The sequence below is a fragment of the Phaethon lepturus genome, unplaced genomic scaffold (assembly GCF_000687285.1).
Source record: "Phaethon lepturus isolate BGI_N335 unplaced genomic scaffold, ASM68728v1 scaffold3396, whole genome shotgun sequence".
Classification (NCBI taxonomy): domain Eukaryota; kingdom Metazoa; phylum Chordata; class Aves; order Phaethontiformes; family Phaethontidae; genus Phaethon; species Phaethon lepturus.
The window spans coordinates 5491-19668 of record NW_010548141.1 but is presented as its reverse complement, the minus strand read 5'-3'; the positions used below and the strand labels follow the sequence as shown (position 1 = coordinate 19668).

The following is a 14178-nucleotide window of genomic DNA, read 5'->3' as shown; positions in this document are numbered from 1 at the left end:
AATGCCAATGACCAGGGGAAGAATGTGTTTAAACCTGACAGGTTTTAAAACAGCTCACATGACAGTTCCCTCTTCCTAAAGCTATATCAGTCTCTCTCCAGGACTACCAGAAAATCACCCTTCCCGCCACTCTCAGCATCATACAGGTGCGCCTGCCACCCCCAATGCTCTGGTAAAGGTATCACTGTGTTTTTTTGAACTGTAAAAGTGTGTAAGTGTGCAAGATATTTGTGGTGAAACAGAAGTGTTGGACTGAAGCTGTATTAGGTGCAGAGCATCTGGGACTGCACCCTGAGGAGATGTGTTTGTGCATGTACGTCTGACTAGAGGATTTTTCTATCACTTGTAGGTAGGAAAAAAACTTGTGGGGGCCATTCCTAGATCAGAGTTATCTTTCCTAGGGTGACAGGCATGGGAACATCTGTGGCTCACTGGCACTGACCTGCAGATCAGAAGTCTCAGCATAGAACAAGATGGTGCACAGGGTCACAACAACGTTTCTTGGAGAATCTCCTACTTGCAATCTGAAGTGTGTACAGAGGCACACATGCACATGCCTCTCTGTGTGTGTGCAGTCATCCTGATATCCCTGGAGCTGCCTCACATCTCTGTCAGAGGCACCAGCTTAAAAGCCCAGGTAGAACCCAGCCTCTGTGGTGTTTGGCTGACCATCTTGCTGTGCCTGTAACCTTTATGAACTGTTATACATCTGCACTTCTGCTTTCAGGATTTTACCATTGCAGCTGCCAAAAGCTTTTATTAATGCTAATTTATCTTTTAACATCCTGTTTTATCTATTGTACAGCTGGGATATCTGCAGTGCAGACATACCATACAATCCACCCTGGGTCATGCAGTGAGTTGGTGGGAAAGCCAGCAATAGAATCCATAAGTCCTGCATCCAAGTTCTCTAAGTGCCTTAACTAGTCCAGATTCCCTCCTTAACACCCTTGTCAGATTGTTTATAGGAGATGTATTCATATAGTCAGTAAGACATCAAAATTTTCTAATTATATCTAGTCATGTCAAATGACAATTATGCCCTTAGTTCAGTTTGCCAGACAATGCTTTACCAAAGAAGGTTTGCCAAAAATTTTTTGGCCGAAGAAAGAGTAGGCATCTGTAGCATCTGCAGACTAGATCTTATAAAACGCCCCTGCGACAAGTCTGCCCTGTCTCCACGGAAAGCTTCAAGGTAAGTGTACGCGGTCCGCAGGCTTGCAGGAAGGGGATGGTGCCCCTATGTGCCGCATCATTCCTGCTGCCTCCAGTGCTCATTTCCAGGAGGGGAGTCAATTTATCAGCTCAGGCTTAAAAGCTGCTTTCAAGGCACCTACACATTTTCACTCTGGATTTCTGTGCAACAAGTAGGGAGTTGCCATTTCTGTTTTACAGTACTGACCAGCTGCCAGCCTGCAAGCCACCCATCTGGTGTCACGAGAGGTAAGAACCTGATTTATTAATTGCTACAGGGCAGAGGAAGATCCTTTTGGGTGGGGTTTCTGGAAGGGTCACTGTTTCATGCTAGATTCAAACATAGTGTGGTTACAGTAGAAGACGGTGGGGTGCCCAAGGTTTTCAAGTGTCTGCGTTTGAAGTCTCTGACCACTGATGGCAGACCAGAAAATCCCCGTGGGGAAATTCTTCATTTCTGCTTAACTGACCTAACAGGGATGCTGGCTTGCTGGCTTCCCATCTTTGCTATGGCAGCAGTAGAACTGGGCCAAGATAAGCACAGCAGGAAAAAGTGCAAAATTCTGCATTCTCCCTGAGAATGTATGGCTTAGTAAATCATCTGAGCATACAGACCTTCTAACCACCTTTGTAAAATGCCAGAGCTCTCTTAGATACCCATTTTCTTATTCCAGACAAAAAATATTACCTAATGAGTAAAGAAGGAGTAAATTTTAGTAATGCAGATAGAGAATTTTCAAGTGCAGTTGGCTAAATATAGCTACCTACATGTTTAATAAAGCATCTGAAGAAATACTTTTTTTTTTTAATATTTTAATTTTGAGAACTGACCTGTTCCTAGATTTTTTTCAGTAAGTATTTATTTGAGATCTTAATGCAGGCTTGGCAATTCCAATTTCAATGCTTGAACTTTATTTCACCCAAGTCAGAACTTTGGAGCTGAAATTATTTAAATATTGTACTGAAGAATGACAAATGCATACAACAAATTAAATTATGGCAGAATATTAAATGGTCATAAAGGCTTTCCTTTTGTTTCAGTTGAGAACTTCATTAGTAAAATTCATTAATTTTCCACTGCCTTTCTGTTACCATTATATTTAATAGGTAAATGTCCCACAGGTTCAACATTTTCTAAGACAGTATGTTGCCTAAACTAATAGTTTTTTTAAGAAATGTTGCTTCACTGTTCACCCTTCTAACAAAATGTCCTAACTATATTTCCATTCCTAATAGTGATGTCTCTCTTATCTTTTAGATAGAGTATTCTTAAAGCACCAAACCCACAGCTCTGGAAGGTGATTAAAAGTTGCTCTCCTAAATATTTGAAGATCTAGACTACATCAATGAAAAACCTCTTATGTTCTAGGTTGACCTAAAAATTAAGTCTCTAGTTAGGTCATGTGAGATGTTCCAAATACTCTGAGTATGAAGAGAAACCAAGGTACAGGATGATATAAAATTTTTTACCTTACAGAATACATGTAAATAATCAGTGCCATATTGTTGCTCCCCATTAGAGTCTTCTGGGGACGTACTTTAAGTAAAGTGCAGACATGGCCTCTGCAGACTCTGAGATGGCTGTTTTTGGAGAGGCAGCTCCCTATCTCCGAAAGTCAGAAAAGGAAAGAATTGCAGCCCAGAACAAGCCTTTCGATGCAAAGTCATCTGTCTTTGTGGCTCATCCTAAAGAATCCTTTGTGAAAGGGACAATCCAGAGCAAGGAATCAGGGAAGGTCACTGTCAAGACTGAAGCTGGAGAGGTGAGCAAAAAACCAGGCTGAAGGACACCATTGATTCCCACTCTGAGCTTTTAGCTGACATACATGGATCCTTCATTTCCCTGGCAGACCCTGACCGTGAAGGAAGACCAGATCTTCTCCATGAACCCTCCCAAGTACGATAAAATCGAGGACATGGCCATGATGACCCACCTCCACGAACCCGCTGTGCTGTACAACCTCAAAGAGCGTTATGCAGCCTGGATGATCTATGTAAGTACCAGCAGCATCTTCCTTTGGGCAGCTGGGAAGACCTGCTCTGCCAGGCTAAGTGGAAGCCAGCGTGCTGTCTCCCTTCCTCGCAGACCTACTCGGGTCTCTTCTGCGTCACTGTCAACCCCTACAAGTGGCTGCCGGTGTACAACCCGGAGGTGGTGTTGGCCTACCGAGGCAAGAAGCGCCAGGAGGCCCCTCCACACATCTTCTCCATCTCTGACAACGCCTATCAGTTCATGCTGACTGGTGAGTGCTTGACCTCCCTCACAGCTATCTAAACCAAAAGGCCCACTGATCTCACTGGAGCATGTGACAAGCCAGCTAAAAACACCATGACTGAGAACTTGATTGAGTTATGCAGGAATTAATTTCAAGTGAAACTGACCCAGAAGCATGCATGGACTCAGCACTGGGAATTATTTGCACTTTATTGTACGAAATCCTACACTCTCCCACTGCAGAAATAGTACTTGACTCAGTGTGCTGCTTTTTTCACTCTTAGGAAGTAAAAACTTTTTATTCCATATAATCCACTATTTTGAACACAGGTAGGCAGTTTGATTAGATTACTTGATGAGAACTGTGTGAAGGGCAAGTGGATGCACAGCTTATCTCAGGATCATATGCCTCTGACAGCTCTATACATTCATTTGGGCTTATACTTACCACTTAGGATCAGGAAGGGAATCTTCTTTCTGAAGAAGCTCCAACTTACATTTACAGCTTTACTTCTCATTCAGCTTAGTGTTATTCAGGACAACTGCTAACACTATCTTTTGTTCTGCCTCTTTCACAGATCGCGAGAACCAGTCGATCCTGATCACGTATGTACACTCCCTGCCCGGGTCCCTGCCCGACTGCCAGGTACCAGGGGCCCTCCTGCCTGACCACACGCTCTCTGCTTCTCTCTTTGCTTTGACAGTGGAGAATCCGGTGCAGGGAAGACTGTGAACACAAAGCGTGTCATCCAGTACTTTGCAACAATTGCAGCCAGTGGGGAGAAGAAGAAGGAGGAACAGTCTGGCAAAATGCAGGTAAATCAATAGATGCTGGCTTGAGTCAACACTTTCCTCTGTCCCTGACATGATTTTTGGAAAGGATAACCAGCAATAATTATCATCCTGCAGGGAACGCTTGAGGATCAAATCATCAGCGCCAACCCACTGCTGGAGGCCTTTGGAAACGCCAAGACCGTGAGGAACGACAACTCCTCACGCTTTGTAAGTTGTTGCTTTGGACAAAATCCCTCCTCATATAACAGTAGTGATGGGCTAGTGGTATTCTCACATAAGGAGATGGCAATGAAATGCATCTAGGCTGAAATGCTGCTGCTTCTCCTTAACAGGGCAAATTCATCAGAATCCACTTTGGAGCCACAGGCAAACTGGCTTCTGCTGACATTGAAACTTGTAAGAGACTCCCCTGGCCCCATCTCTTCCTTCGTAAATTCCCACCTCCATGTGCATTCCTATGCCTGACTCTTCTACCTTCCTTGCCAGATCTGCTGGAGAAGTCCAGAGTCACTTTCCAGCTCAAGGCAGAAAGAAGCTACCACATATTTTATCAGGTCACCTCCAACAAGAAGCCAGAACTAATTGGTAGGAGGCATCGCTGAGCTTACTGGAGGAAGATCACTGAGCAACATTTAACTATATTACAAAAACAATGATAGTTAACCCATGAACCCATTCGTTTTCAGAAATGCTCCTCATCACCACCAATCCATATGACTACCCTTTTGTGAGTCAAGGCGAGATCACTGTTCCCAGCATTGATGACAAGGAGGAGCTGATGGCAACAGATGTAAGTAACTTACAAAACAGGTCAACAGTCACAGGTCATACATCACATAACATGCAAATATTTGACTTTGTTGATTGTCTTACCAGAGTGCCATTGACATCCTGGGCTTCACTGCTGATGAGAAGACAGCCATCTACAAGCTGACAGGGGCTGTCATGCACTATGGGAACTTGAAGTTCAAGCAGAAACCAAGAGAGGAGCAGGCAGAGCCGGATGGCACAGAAGGTATTATCAAATTCAATAATTAACCCCTCTGTAAGCCACTATGGATGTGGAAGAGAGCAAAAGTTGTTCTTTGTTGGACTTTAGGATCCCAAGGGAAAACATTAAGCAAGAAAAAAACTGTCCCTTGTCCTATTCTCAGTATGTCACGTTCCCTGATCTCAGGGCTTTTGTATCTTAGCATTAATTGCTATGAACGATTAATAGTTTAAACTGTCCTTTATACACATCCTGGAAGTCAGGAGCGATGGATGTCCTTCCTGTAACGTTGTTAGTCACTCCTTTGTTGGAGTATGGCTTGCAATTGTGAAACAGCCAAGTGGTTCAGCTGTAGCAGGGTGGGGGACCATGTTCCCATTCACACTCACCTGTCAGACACTCAGGGAAGTCTGGTGTGAGAGATGTATTTGATTCCTCTCCTTTGTTGGTGCAGGACCTACAACCCATGTCTCCAGCTCTCTGAGCAATGGCTCTTCTTGCTAAAGGACTAGGCAGAAGATGAGAAGTACCATAGGTAAAAGGATGAAACCCAGTGAGTTTTACTGAACATCAGAAGCCAAAGCTCATAAAGGGTTGTAGACTCTAGACCCCTCTGTGTTCCACCATAAATATTGTGTGGTTTTGATGACCTGCATGTAGCTCAAGACCTGACTGTTGTCACTGCAACTCCTGAGCTACACATGTACTCAAAATACTCAGACTGGCAAGCTGCAGCTTTCAATTTTGTGACAGTGGATTTTTGAAAACATCGTTACTTTCTACATGCTTCAGTGAAGATTTTCAAACATGAATTATTTTAGAAAAGCTCAATATGCATAATGATGACTTTGGTGTTACCAGGATTCCCTCTGTGAGAGTCTACCAAAAGGTTTTAAAGAACAGAAATCTGAACCCTGCAGCCTTCAGAGAATACTCCAGGACTCAAAGTCTATGTGACACTAAATTCTTCCTTTTTCCTCTGTCTTTTTAGTTGCTGACAAGGCTGCCTACCTTATGGGTCTGAACTCAGCTGACATGCTCAAGGCACTGTGCTACCCCCGAGTCAAGGTTGGAAATGAGTATGTGACCAAGGGTCAAACTGCACAGCAGGTAAGAAACATGTGGTAACCTTGAACCATGTTTGAATTAAGATCCTTTTGATTCTCCTCTGCTCTGTATGGTAACTCCAGACATTTATTTTTTATAGGTGCACAATGCTGTAGGTGCTCTGGCAAAGGCTGTCTATGAGAGGATGTTCTTGTGGATGGTTGTTCGCATCAACCAACAGCTGGATACCAAGCAGCCCAGACAGTACTTCATTGGTGTCTTGGACATTGCTGGCTTCGAGATCTTTGATGTAAGTAACAAAGATTTGGTAAGAGTTATTCAGAAGTGACAACTGGATGTTATGTTCACTCTGAGACATATTTTAAAAGATGATGTAATAGCATCACATAATTATTTCCACCTATTTGCCTTTTTTGTCACAAAGTAAAAAATTACCTTTCAAAGGACTTGCCTTATTTCAAGATGTGCAAACTCAAAAGTACAGAATGTCCCAGTCAGAAAAATTCCTTGGTTTACATGATCAAGGACAAGACAGTATAAAACCATGTATATCATGATAGGCTTAAATTTGGGTTTTTTTTCTCCCTGTAATTGAGCCTCAGATTATACAGGAGTTATATTTTATCATCACATTTTTATCAATGAAAAAAAATTCCTTTTGAACAATTAATTTGATGCATTTTTCTGTTTTGTTATGTAGACATAAAGCAGACTGAAGAAATGCACAGATTTGACAATGAAGCCAAGATAACTGCGTACCTTATTTTTAAAGGATGATGTTTTGCAATTATTGCCGCATCTTGCAAATATGGGTCTTTCTTATTTTATTTCCAGTTTAACAGCTTTGAGCAGCTGTGCATCAACTTCACCAATGAGAAACTGCAACAGTTCTTCAACCACCACATGTTCGTGCTAGAGCAGGAGGAATACAAGAAGGAAGGAATTGAATGGACATTCATTGACTTTGGGATGGACCTGGCTGCCTGCATTGAGCTCATTGAGAAGGTATCCTTCCTGTTCAAATGTATTAAGTGTGTGGAAATTCTATAATTACTTGGTCTCATTTTTCAAAGGGATCTCCTATGTTCATGTCCAAATATTCCACTTTTGTTATTCAAAATACTTTGCCTTGTAGGTTATTTTTTTCTGTCAAGTGAGACATGAAGGAGATCTCACACAGCTTTGTGGTAGCAAGTCTTACTGATCTCTTTTCAAGTGCCAAAAGATTATTAAACTCCAATAAGAGTGTTCTTCCAAAACAGGTGGAGTCAGTTTCCAGATCAGCATGTCCCCCCTAACCTTTCAGCTCCAACAGACTTGTGCTTGTGCAGCAGAATAACTATATCTTTGTAAAATTAACATAAAAGATGGACATACGTCAGCACAGAGTCACACTTGCTCGTGCATCCTTTGACTGATAGTGAGAAGGCAGTCACACTGCACATGAGATGAGAAGTTCAGTGGCTGGCAGGATGATAAGTAGTTAGAAACACAAAATCACAGAACTGCTGAGGTTTGAAGGCAGCTCCAGAGATCACTTAGTCCAACCCTCTTGGGCAAGGCAGAGTCAGCTACAGCAGGTTGCTCCTGACCATGTACAGTTGGATTTTTAATATCTCCAAGGGTGGAGACTCCACAGATACTCTGGGCAACCTGTTCCAATTTTTGAGCACCCTCCCAGTAAAGAAGCTTTTTTCTTCTGTTTAAATGGAATTTCATGTATTTCGATTCATGGTTGTTCCATCTTGTCCTGTCACTGGAAACGACTGAGAAGCCTCTAGCTCTGTCTTCTTTATTCCTTCCCATTAAGTATTTGCAAACATTGATAAAATTCCCCAGAGCCTTTTCCAGACTAAATAGTCCCATCTCTCTCAGCTTCTCCTTGCATGTCAGGTGTTCCAGTCATTTAAATATCTTTGTGGCCAGTCACTGGGCTTACTCTACTACGTCCATGTTTCTCTTATACTGGGTAGCAAAGAACTGGACACAGCACTCCAGTGTTTCTCAGCAGAGCTAAACAGAGGGGAAGGTTCACCTCCCTTGCACTGCTGGCAACACTCTTAATGCAGCACAGGATGAGTTGGCTGCCTTTGCCAGAAGGGTGTACTTTTGGCTCATGTTCAATTTTTCTATGACATCTGTGTGTGCTTTGAGTCCCTCTTGATAAGAAAGTAGTGCTCTGATTTCATAAAGCATGTTCCCAACACAAACTAAATGAATTCCAATTTATGATTCATTTGGTGTTAAAAAATCTAAGTATCAATAACATAGAATCATAGAATATTTGTGTTGGAAGGGATCTTTAAGGTCATCTAGCCCAACGCCCTGCAATGAGTAGGGACATCTTCAACTAGATCAGGTTGCTCAGAGCCCTGTCCAACCTGACCTGGAATGTTTCCAGGGATGGGGCATCTACCACCTCTCTGGGCAACCTAGGCCAGGGTTCCACCACCCACAACATTGTCAAAAATTTCTTCCTTATATCTAGTCTAAATCTGCCCTTTCAGTTTAAAACCATCACCCCTTGTCCTATCACTACAGGCCCTGCTAAAAAGTCTGTCCCTGTCTGTCTTATAGGCCCCCTTTAAGTACTGGCAGGCTGCAATAAGGTCGCCCCGGACCCTTCTCTGCTCCAGGCTGAACGCCCCCAGCTCTCCCAGTCTGTCCTCCCAGCAGAGCTCTGTCCGCCCAGCCTAGCTGTTCCAGCCCTCGGAGCATTGCTGGGGCCTCCTCTGGCCCCGATCCAGCAGGTCCATGTCTCTCCTGTGCCAAGGGCTCCAGAGCTGGACGCAACACTGCAAGGGGTCTCACCAGAGCAGAGTAGATATGTTTAATCTCACTTTCTAGCAGAAAATGTGATTGAATAATGATCTTTTCTGATGTGTATCTATCTCAGTCTGTGTTTGACTAGTTTGCCTAGGTGAAGGTCGTTATTGCTCTGAAAACTAAACTACAATCTGTCTCTCTTGTGCATTTCTTCCAGCCCATGGGTATCTTCTCCATCCTGGAAGAGGAGTGCATGTTCCCCAAGGCAACTGACACCTCTTTCAAGAACAAGCTCTATGACCAGCATCTGGGCAAGTCCAGTAACTTTCAGAAGCCCAAGCCTACGAAAGGGAAAGTTGAGGCCCACTTCTCCCTGATACACTATGCTGGTACAGTGGACTACAACATCACTGGCTGGCTTGAGAAGAACAAAGACCCCCTGAATGAAACTGTCATCGGGTTGTACCGCAAAACCCAGTAACTTCCAGAACCCAAAGCCTGCCAAAGGGAAAGCTGAGGCTCACTTCTCTTTGGTGCACTATGCTGGTACAGTGGACTACAACATCACTGGCTGGCTTGAGAAGAACAAAGACCCCCTGAATGAAACTGTCATCGGGTTGTACCAGAAATCATCACTGAAAACATTGGCCTTACTCTTTGCCAACTATGGTGGAGCAGAAGCAGGTTGGTTCTGTGAATCCCATATTTCACTGATGTACAGCTTACAAAAAGGAATCATAAATGGCAAAAGCAAAAATCAAAAACCTGTTTTATTTATTTTCAATTTTGCAGAGGCTAGTGCTGGCAAGAAAGGTGGCAAGAAGAAGGGTTCTTCCTTCCAGACTGTCTCAGCTCTTTTCCGGGTACAGTAGAGTTCACTATTTCTTCCTAAGATGAAGAGTAAGCCATTTAAAATGGCTAGTCTTTTTTTGGCTTAGTTGTGTTAAAAGTCCCTGAAGTTCTTGGGCCTTATTTTGCTACGAATAAATGCACTGTAATCTGCTTATACTCCATTCCACTGACTGCACAGCTTTTCTTTTTGTCCACATGTCCCAGGATGATCTTTCCAGAGGGAAGAATGTCATACAGAAAACTTCTAAAATATTCTTAAAACATACCAGATTTCCTTTAGAAGCCCACTTTTGGCTTCATAACCTTTTATTGCCCTTTAACAACATTCTGCCCGCTGGTCTGGAGGATGACTTCTTTGCTCCATTTGTATCTCTAGTTTTTCTCCATGATCTAGGGATCAGTCTCTTATAGTTGAAATACCACCATTCCTTGGGTTATGGATTTCTAAGATGTCAGATACTTGACTATTCTTTGTTGTAACCAAGTCTTGCTGACTGGCTGCTGCATACACTTCTGCCAGGTGAAATGCCTAGTCTCTCTCCTGAGGTTATTTATTACCATATTCATCCTTCTTGATATAGCCTAAATTCTTCTACAGATCTGCTGTCATGATTCTTGATCACCTGACAGCCTCTAGCCAGTGCTCTGAAACGGAACATGGGCATGTGTGTATAAGCCCCAAGAAAAATAATCCTAACTATAGTGCCTTGGCCTTGCAAGTGGGAAATTATTGCCAACATGTATCATTCAAAAATAATGCAATAAGCCTATTTCAAAGGTCACAAGACTTTAAGAGATAATGTTATAGGAGAAATTTTATTTGCTGCATTTGGGTTGCATTTCTGTTATGTTTTCAAACTTTCTTCCACTATCCCTTTTCTTTAGACATGTTAATGTTTAGACACCTTAATGCTTTGGCTGCTTAATTTACATACTCTGAGATGTTCTCTGGGGGCACCTGCTTCCCTCCACTAAATATAGGCAATAATTATTTATAAATAAATATACAGATATTAATTGTAAAACAAGGCTGGGATTTATCTCATCTTACTTTACCAGATAAACATGTAAACTAGACAGATGAAACTCAGCTCGTCGTTTTTGTTCCTTTTCGTTTCAGTGGAGAAAACAGGAAGGTTCTATGTAGTACGCTCCTTAAGACCCATCTTGAATGCCTACTGTAATATGCTTCAAACTGCCTCATAGAGGTACCAGTTTATCATCTGGGTACATCCAATGGAAGATGGATATAATTTCGAATTAAGGAATTCCACTAGAGTCAGTGAAATGTATTAAAATTGTATGTTTAAGAGTATAATATTTCCTACAGATTGATCCTGCAGAAAACTCTACATTAAGTTAGTAACAGCAAAGATCTGTAGAATGTCAGAAAAACTGGTGCAGGGTGGCTGCAGTTCAGGATTCTGCAAGCTGATTTTTGTCTGATATCTCGTTATCTCATTTCAGAAGCCTTGATGTTTATAGTGGAAATTACACTTGCTAATATGAATTTTTGTTAATGACTCTTCCAGGAGAATTTAAACAAGCTGATGACCAATTTGCGAAGCACTCACCCCCATTTTGTACGTTGCATCATCCCAAATGAAACAAAAACACCTGGTAAGAGAGTCACATACAAAAGATTTTCAGTATGGTTCAGCTCCTCCCCTCAGTATTACAGAATGCAGCATATATTTGTGCTCTGAATCGCTAGGTGCCATGGAGCATGAACTGGTGCTTCACCAGCTGCGATGTAACGGCGTGCTGGAAGGGATCAGAATTTGCAGGAAAGGATTTCCCAACAGAGTCCTGTATGCAGATTTTAAACAGAGGTCAGACTTCTTCCACTTACTGGTTAATTTCGTCCATCTTGAGCAGCTTGTGAAATTTAAGTTTCACCTCTGATAACTAAAGCCTTCTCTACAGTTTATGTTTAGCAGCACTGTTACGTTCTCAACAGTTCTTAGACTCTTGCAGTGTACCAGACAACTGGTCTCAAAACCAGACCTCTTTACATTCATAGAATCATAGAATCATTTAGGTTGGTACATCGAGTCCAATGCAAGCCCTTCCATTTTCTCCTCCAGATACAAAGTATTAAATGCAAGCGCTATCCCAGAGGGACAATTCATTGACAGCAAGAAGGCTTGTGAGAAACTTCTTGGATCAATAGATATAGACCACACTCAGTACAAATTTGGTCACACCAAGGTACAAGAACTGTTTGTTTCAAGTACTATGTGTTTTTGGTTTGCATGTCTTGAGAAAGATACTTAGATTATCCAAATAGTAGGTGAAATCATCAAATATTGTATTTAAAAGAAATCAACTAAGTACTTACTGACTCAACACTTGAAAAAAACTGAAATTCATTGCCATAGGATGATTTAATTAAGGGTTAATTAAGGGATCCTACTTTAAGAAAAAAATTGTAGAATAGAAGGATCAAGGGTTAATAAAAACAAAGGCAAAATATCTGGATATTATAGTTCCTCAACTGCCGGTAGCTGGAAGCTTGGAGATATAAAAGAGGCTCTATCACTACATACATTCTTTGTGCTTTTGCTCTTTCTCTTAACTTGCCATATTATCTGCCATGGGGGACATGGTACCAGGCTACATGGAACAACAAGCACATACAATGCACTTATTTTCATGTTCTTACCTAAGGTGTTCTTCAAAGCCGGGCTGATAGGCCTCTTGGAAGAGATGAGGGATGAGAAGCTGGCACAGCTGATCACACGCACACAGGCCAGGTGCAGGGGCTTCCTGATGAGAGTGGAGTACCAGAGAATGGTGGAGAGGAGGTAGACATTTCTTCAAATTAGGTTCGCTGTATTTGGCTTACTGTGTCATCATGGTCTAAATGCTTAATATTAATTTGACTTACCTTTCAGAGAATCCATTTTCTGCATCCAGTACAACATTCGTGCATTCATGAATGTCAAGCACTGGCCCTGGATGAAGCTGTTCTTCAAGATTAAGCCCTTGCTGAAGAGTGCAGAATCTGAGAAGGAGATGGCCAACATGAAACAAGAGTTTGAGAAAATCAAGGAAGAGCTTGCAAAATCTGAGGCAAAGAGGAAGGAGCTGGAGGAGAAAATGGTGAAATTGGTGCAGGAGAAAAACGACCTGCAGCTCCAAGTGCAGGCTGTGAGTAATACCAGTGTGCCTCATCACAGAATCATAGAACAGTTTGGGTTGGAAAGGAACTTTGAAAATCATCTAGTCCAACCCACCTGCAATGAGCAGGGACATCTTCCACTAGATCAGGTTGCTCAGAGCACCGTCCAACCTGATCTGGAATGTTTCCAGGGATGGGGCATCTACCACCGCCTTGGACAACCTGTGCCACTGTTTCACCACACTCATTGTCAAAAATTTCTTCCTTATATCTAGTCTAAGTCTGTCCTCCTTTAGTTTAAAATCAATACCCCTTGTCCTACCGCAACAGGCCCTCCTAAAAAGTCTGTCCCCGTCTTTCTTGTAAGCCCCCTCTAAGTACTGGAAGGCTGCAATAAGGTCTTCCCGGAGCCTTGTCTTCTCCAGGCTGAACAACCCTGACTCTCTTAGTCCTCATAGAGGTGTTAGATACCTCGGACCCTTTCTGTGGCTCTCCTCTGGATCTGCTCCAACAGGTCCATGTCTTTCCTGTGCCGAGGGCTCCAGAGCTGGACACAGCACTGCAGGGGGGCCTCACCAGGGCGGGGCAGAGGGGCAGAATCCCCTCCCTCGCCCTGCTGGCCACACTGCTTTGGGTGCAGCCCAGGACATAGTTGGCTCCCAAGTAACTAGTGACAGAATGAGAGGAAATGGCCTCAAGTTGCACCAGGGGAGGTTTAGATTGGAGATGAGGAAAAATGTCTTTACTGAGAGAGTGGTCAAGCACTGGAAGAGGCTGCATAGGGAAGTGGTGGAGTCAACCATCAGTGGAAGTGTTCAAAAAACGTGTAGACATGGCTCTTTGGGACATGGTTTAGTGAACATGGTGGCGCTGGATTAATGGTTGGACTTGATGATCTTAGAGGTCCTTCCCAAACTTAATGATTCTATGATTCTATTCTGTGATTCTGTGAACCTGCTGAGAGTGCACTCGATCCCACTGTCTGTGTCATTGATGAAGATTTTAAAGAGTACTGGACCCAATATATACCCCTGAGGGACACCGCTCGTCACCAGTCTCCATCTGGACATTGACCCATTGACCTCTACTCTCTGCATGTGACCATCCAATCAATTCCTCATCCACGCAACAGCCCACCTATCAAATCCATCTCTCTCCAATTTAGAGAGAAGG

General features: G+C 42.8%; 1 protein-coding gene across 1 annotated transcript in view; it reads left to right on the top strand.

Moving 5' to 3' along the window:
- Positions 1-2750: 2750 nt before the first annotated feature.
- Positions 2751-14178, top strand: part of LOC104622932 (myosin heavy chain, skeletal muscle, adult) — a gene marked incomplete at its 3' end in the record, with an annotated part of 16761 nt that continues 5333 nt past the window's right edge. Inside the window, exons 1-21 of the mRNA XM_010289860.1 lie at positions 2751-2957; positions 3045-3188; positions 3281-3437; positions 3988-4015; positions 4114-4225; positions 4319-4411; positions 4537-4600; positions 4691-4789; positions 4891-4994; positions 5081-5219; positions 6187-6305; positions 6403-6552; positions 7098-7268; positions 9247-9435; positions 9593-9713; positions 9822-9892; positions 11414-11501; positions 11596-11713; positions 11969-12092; positions 12552-12688; positions 12779-13034. Coding sequence (XP_010288162.1) covers positions 2751-2957; positions 3045-3188; positions 3281-3437; positions 3988-4015; positions 4114-4225; positions 4319-4411; positions 4537-4600; positions 4691-4789; positions 4891-4994; positions 5081-5219; positions 6187-6305; positions 6403-6552; positions 7098-7268; positions 9247-9435; positions 9593-9713; positions 9822-9892; positions 11414-11501; positions 11596-11713; positions 11969-12092; positions 12552-12688; positions 12779-13034 — 2691 coding nt within the window. The remainder of the gene's footprint in view (positions 2958-3044; positions 3189-3280; positions 3438-3987; positions 4016-4113; positions 4226-4318; positions 4412-4536; positions 4601-4690; positions 4790-4890; positions 4995-5080; positions 5220-6186; positions 6306-6402; positions 6553-7097; positions 7269-9246; positions 9436-9592; positions 9714-9821; positions 9893-11413; positions 11502-11595; positions 11714-11968; positions 12093-12551; positions 12689-12778; positions 13035-14178) is intronic.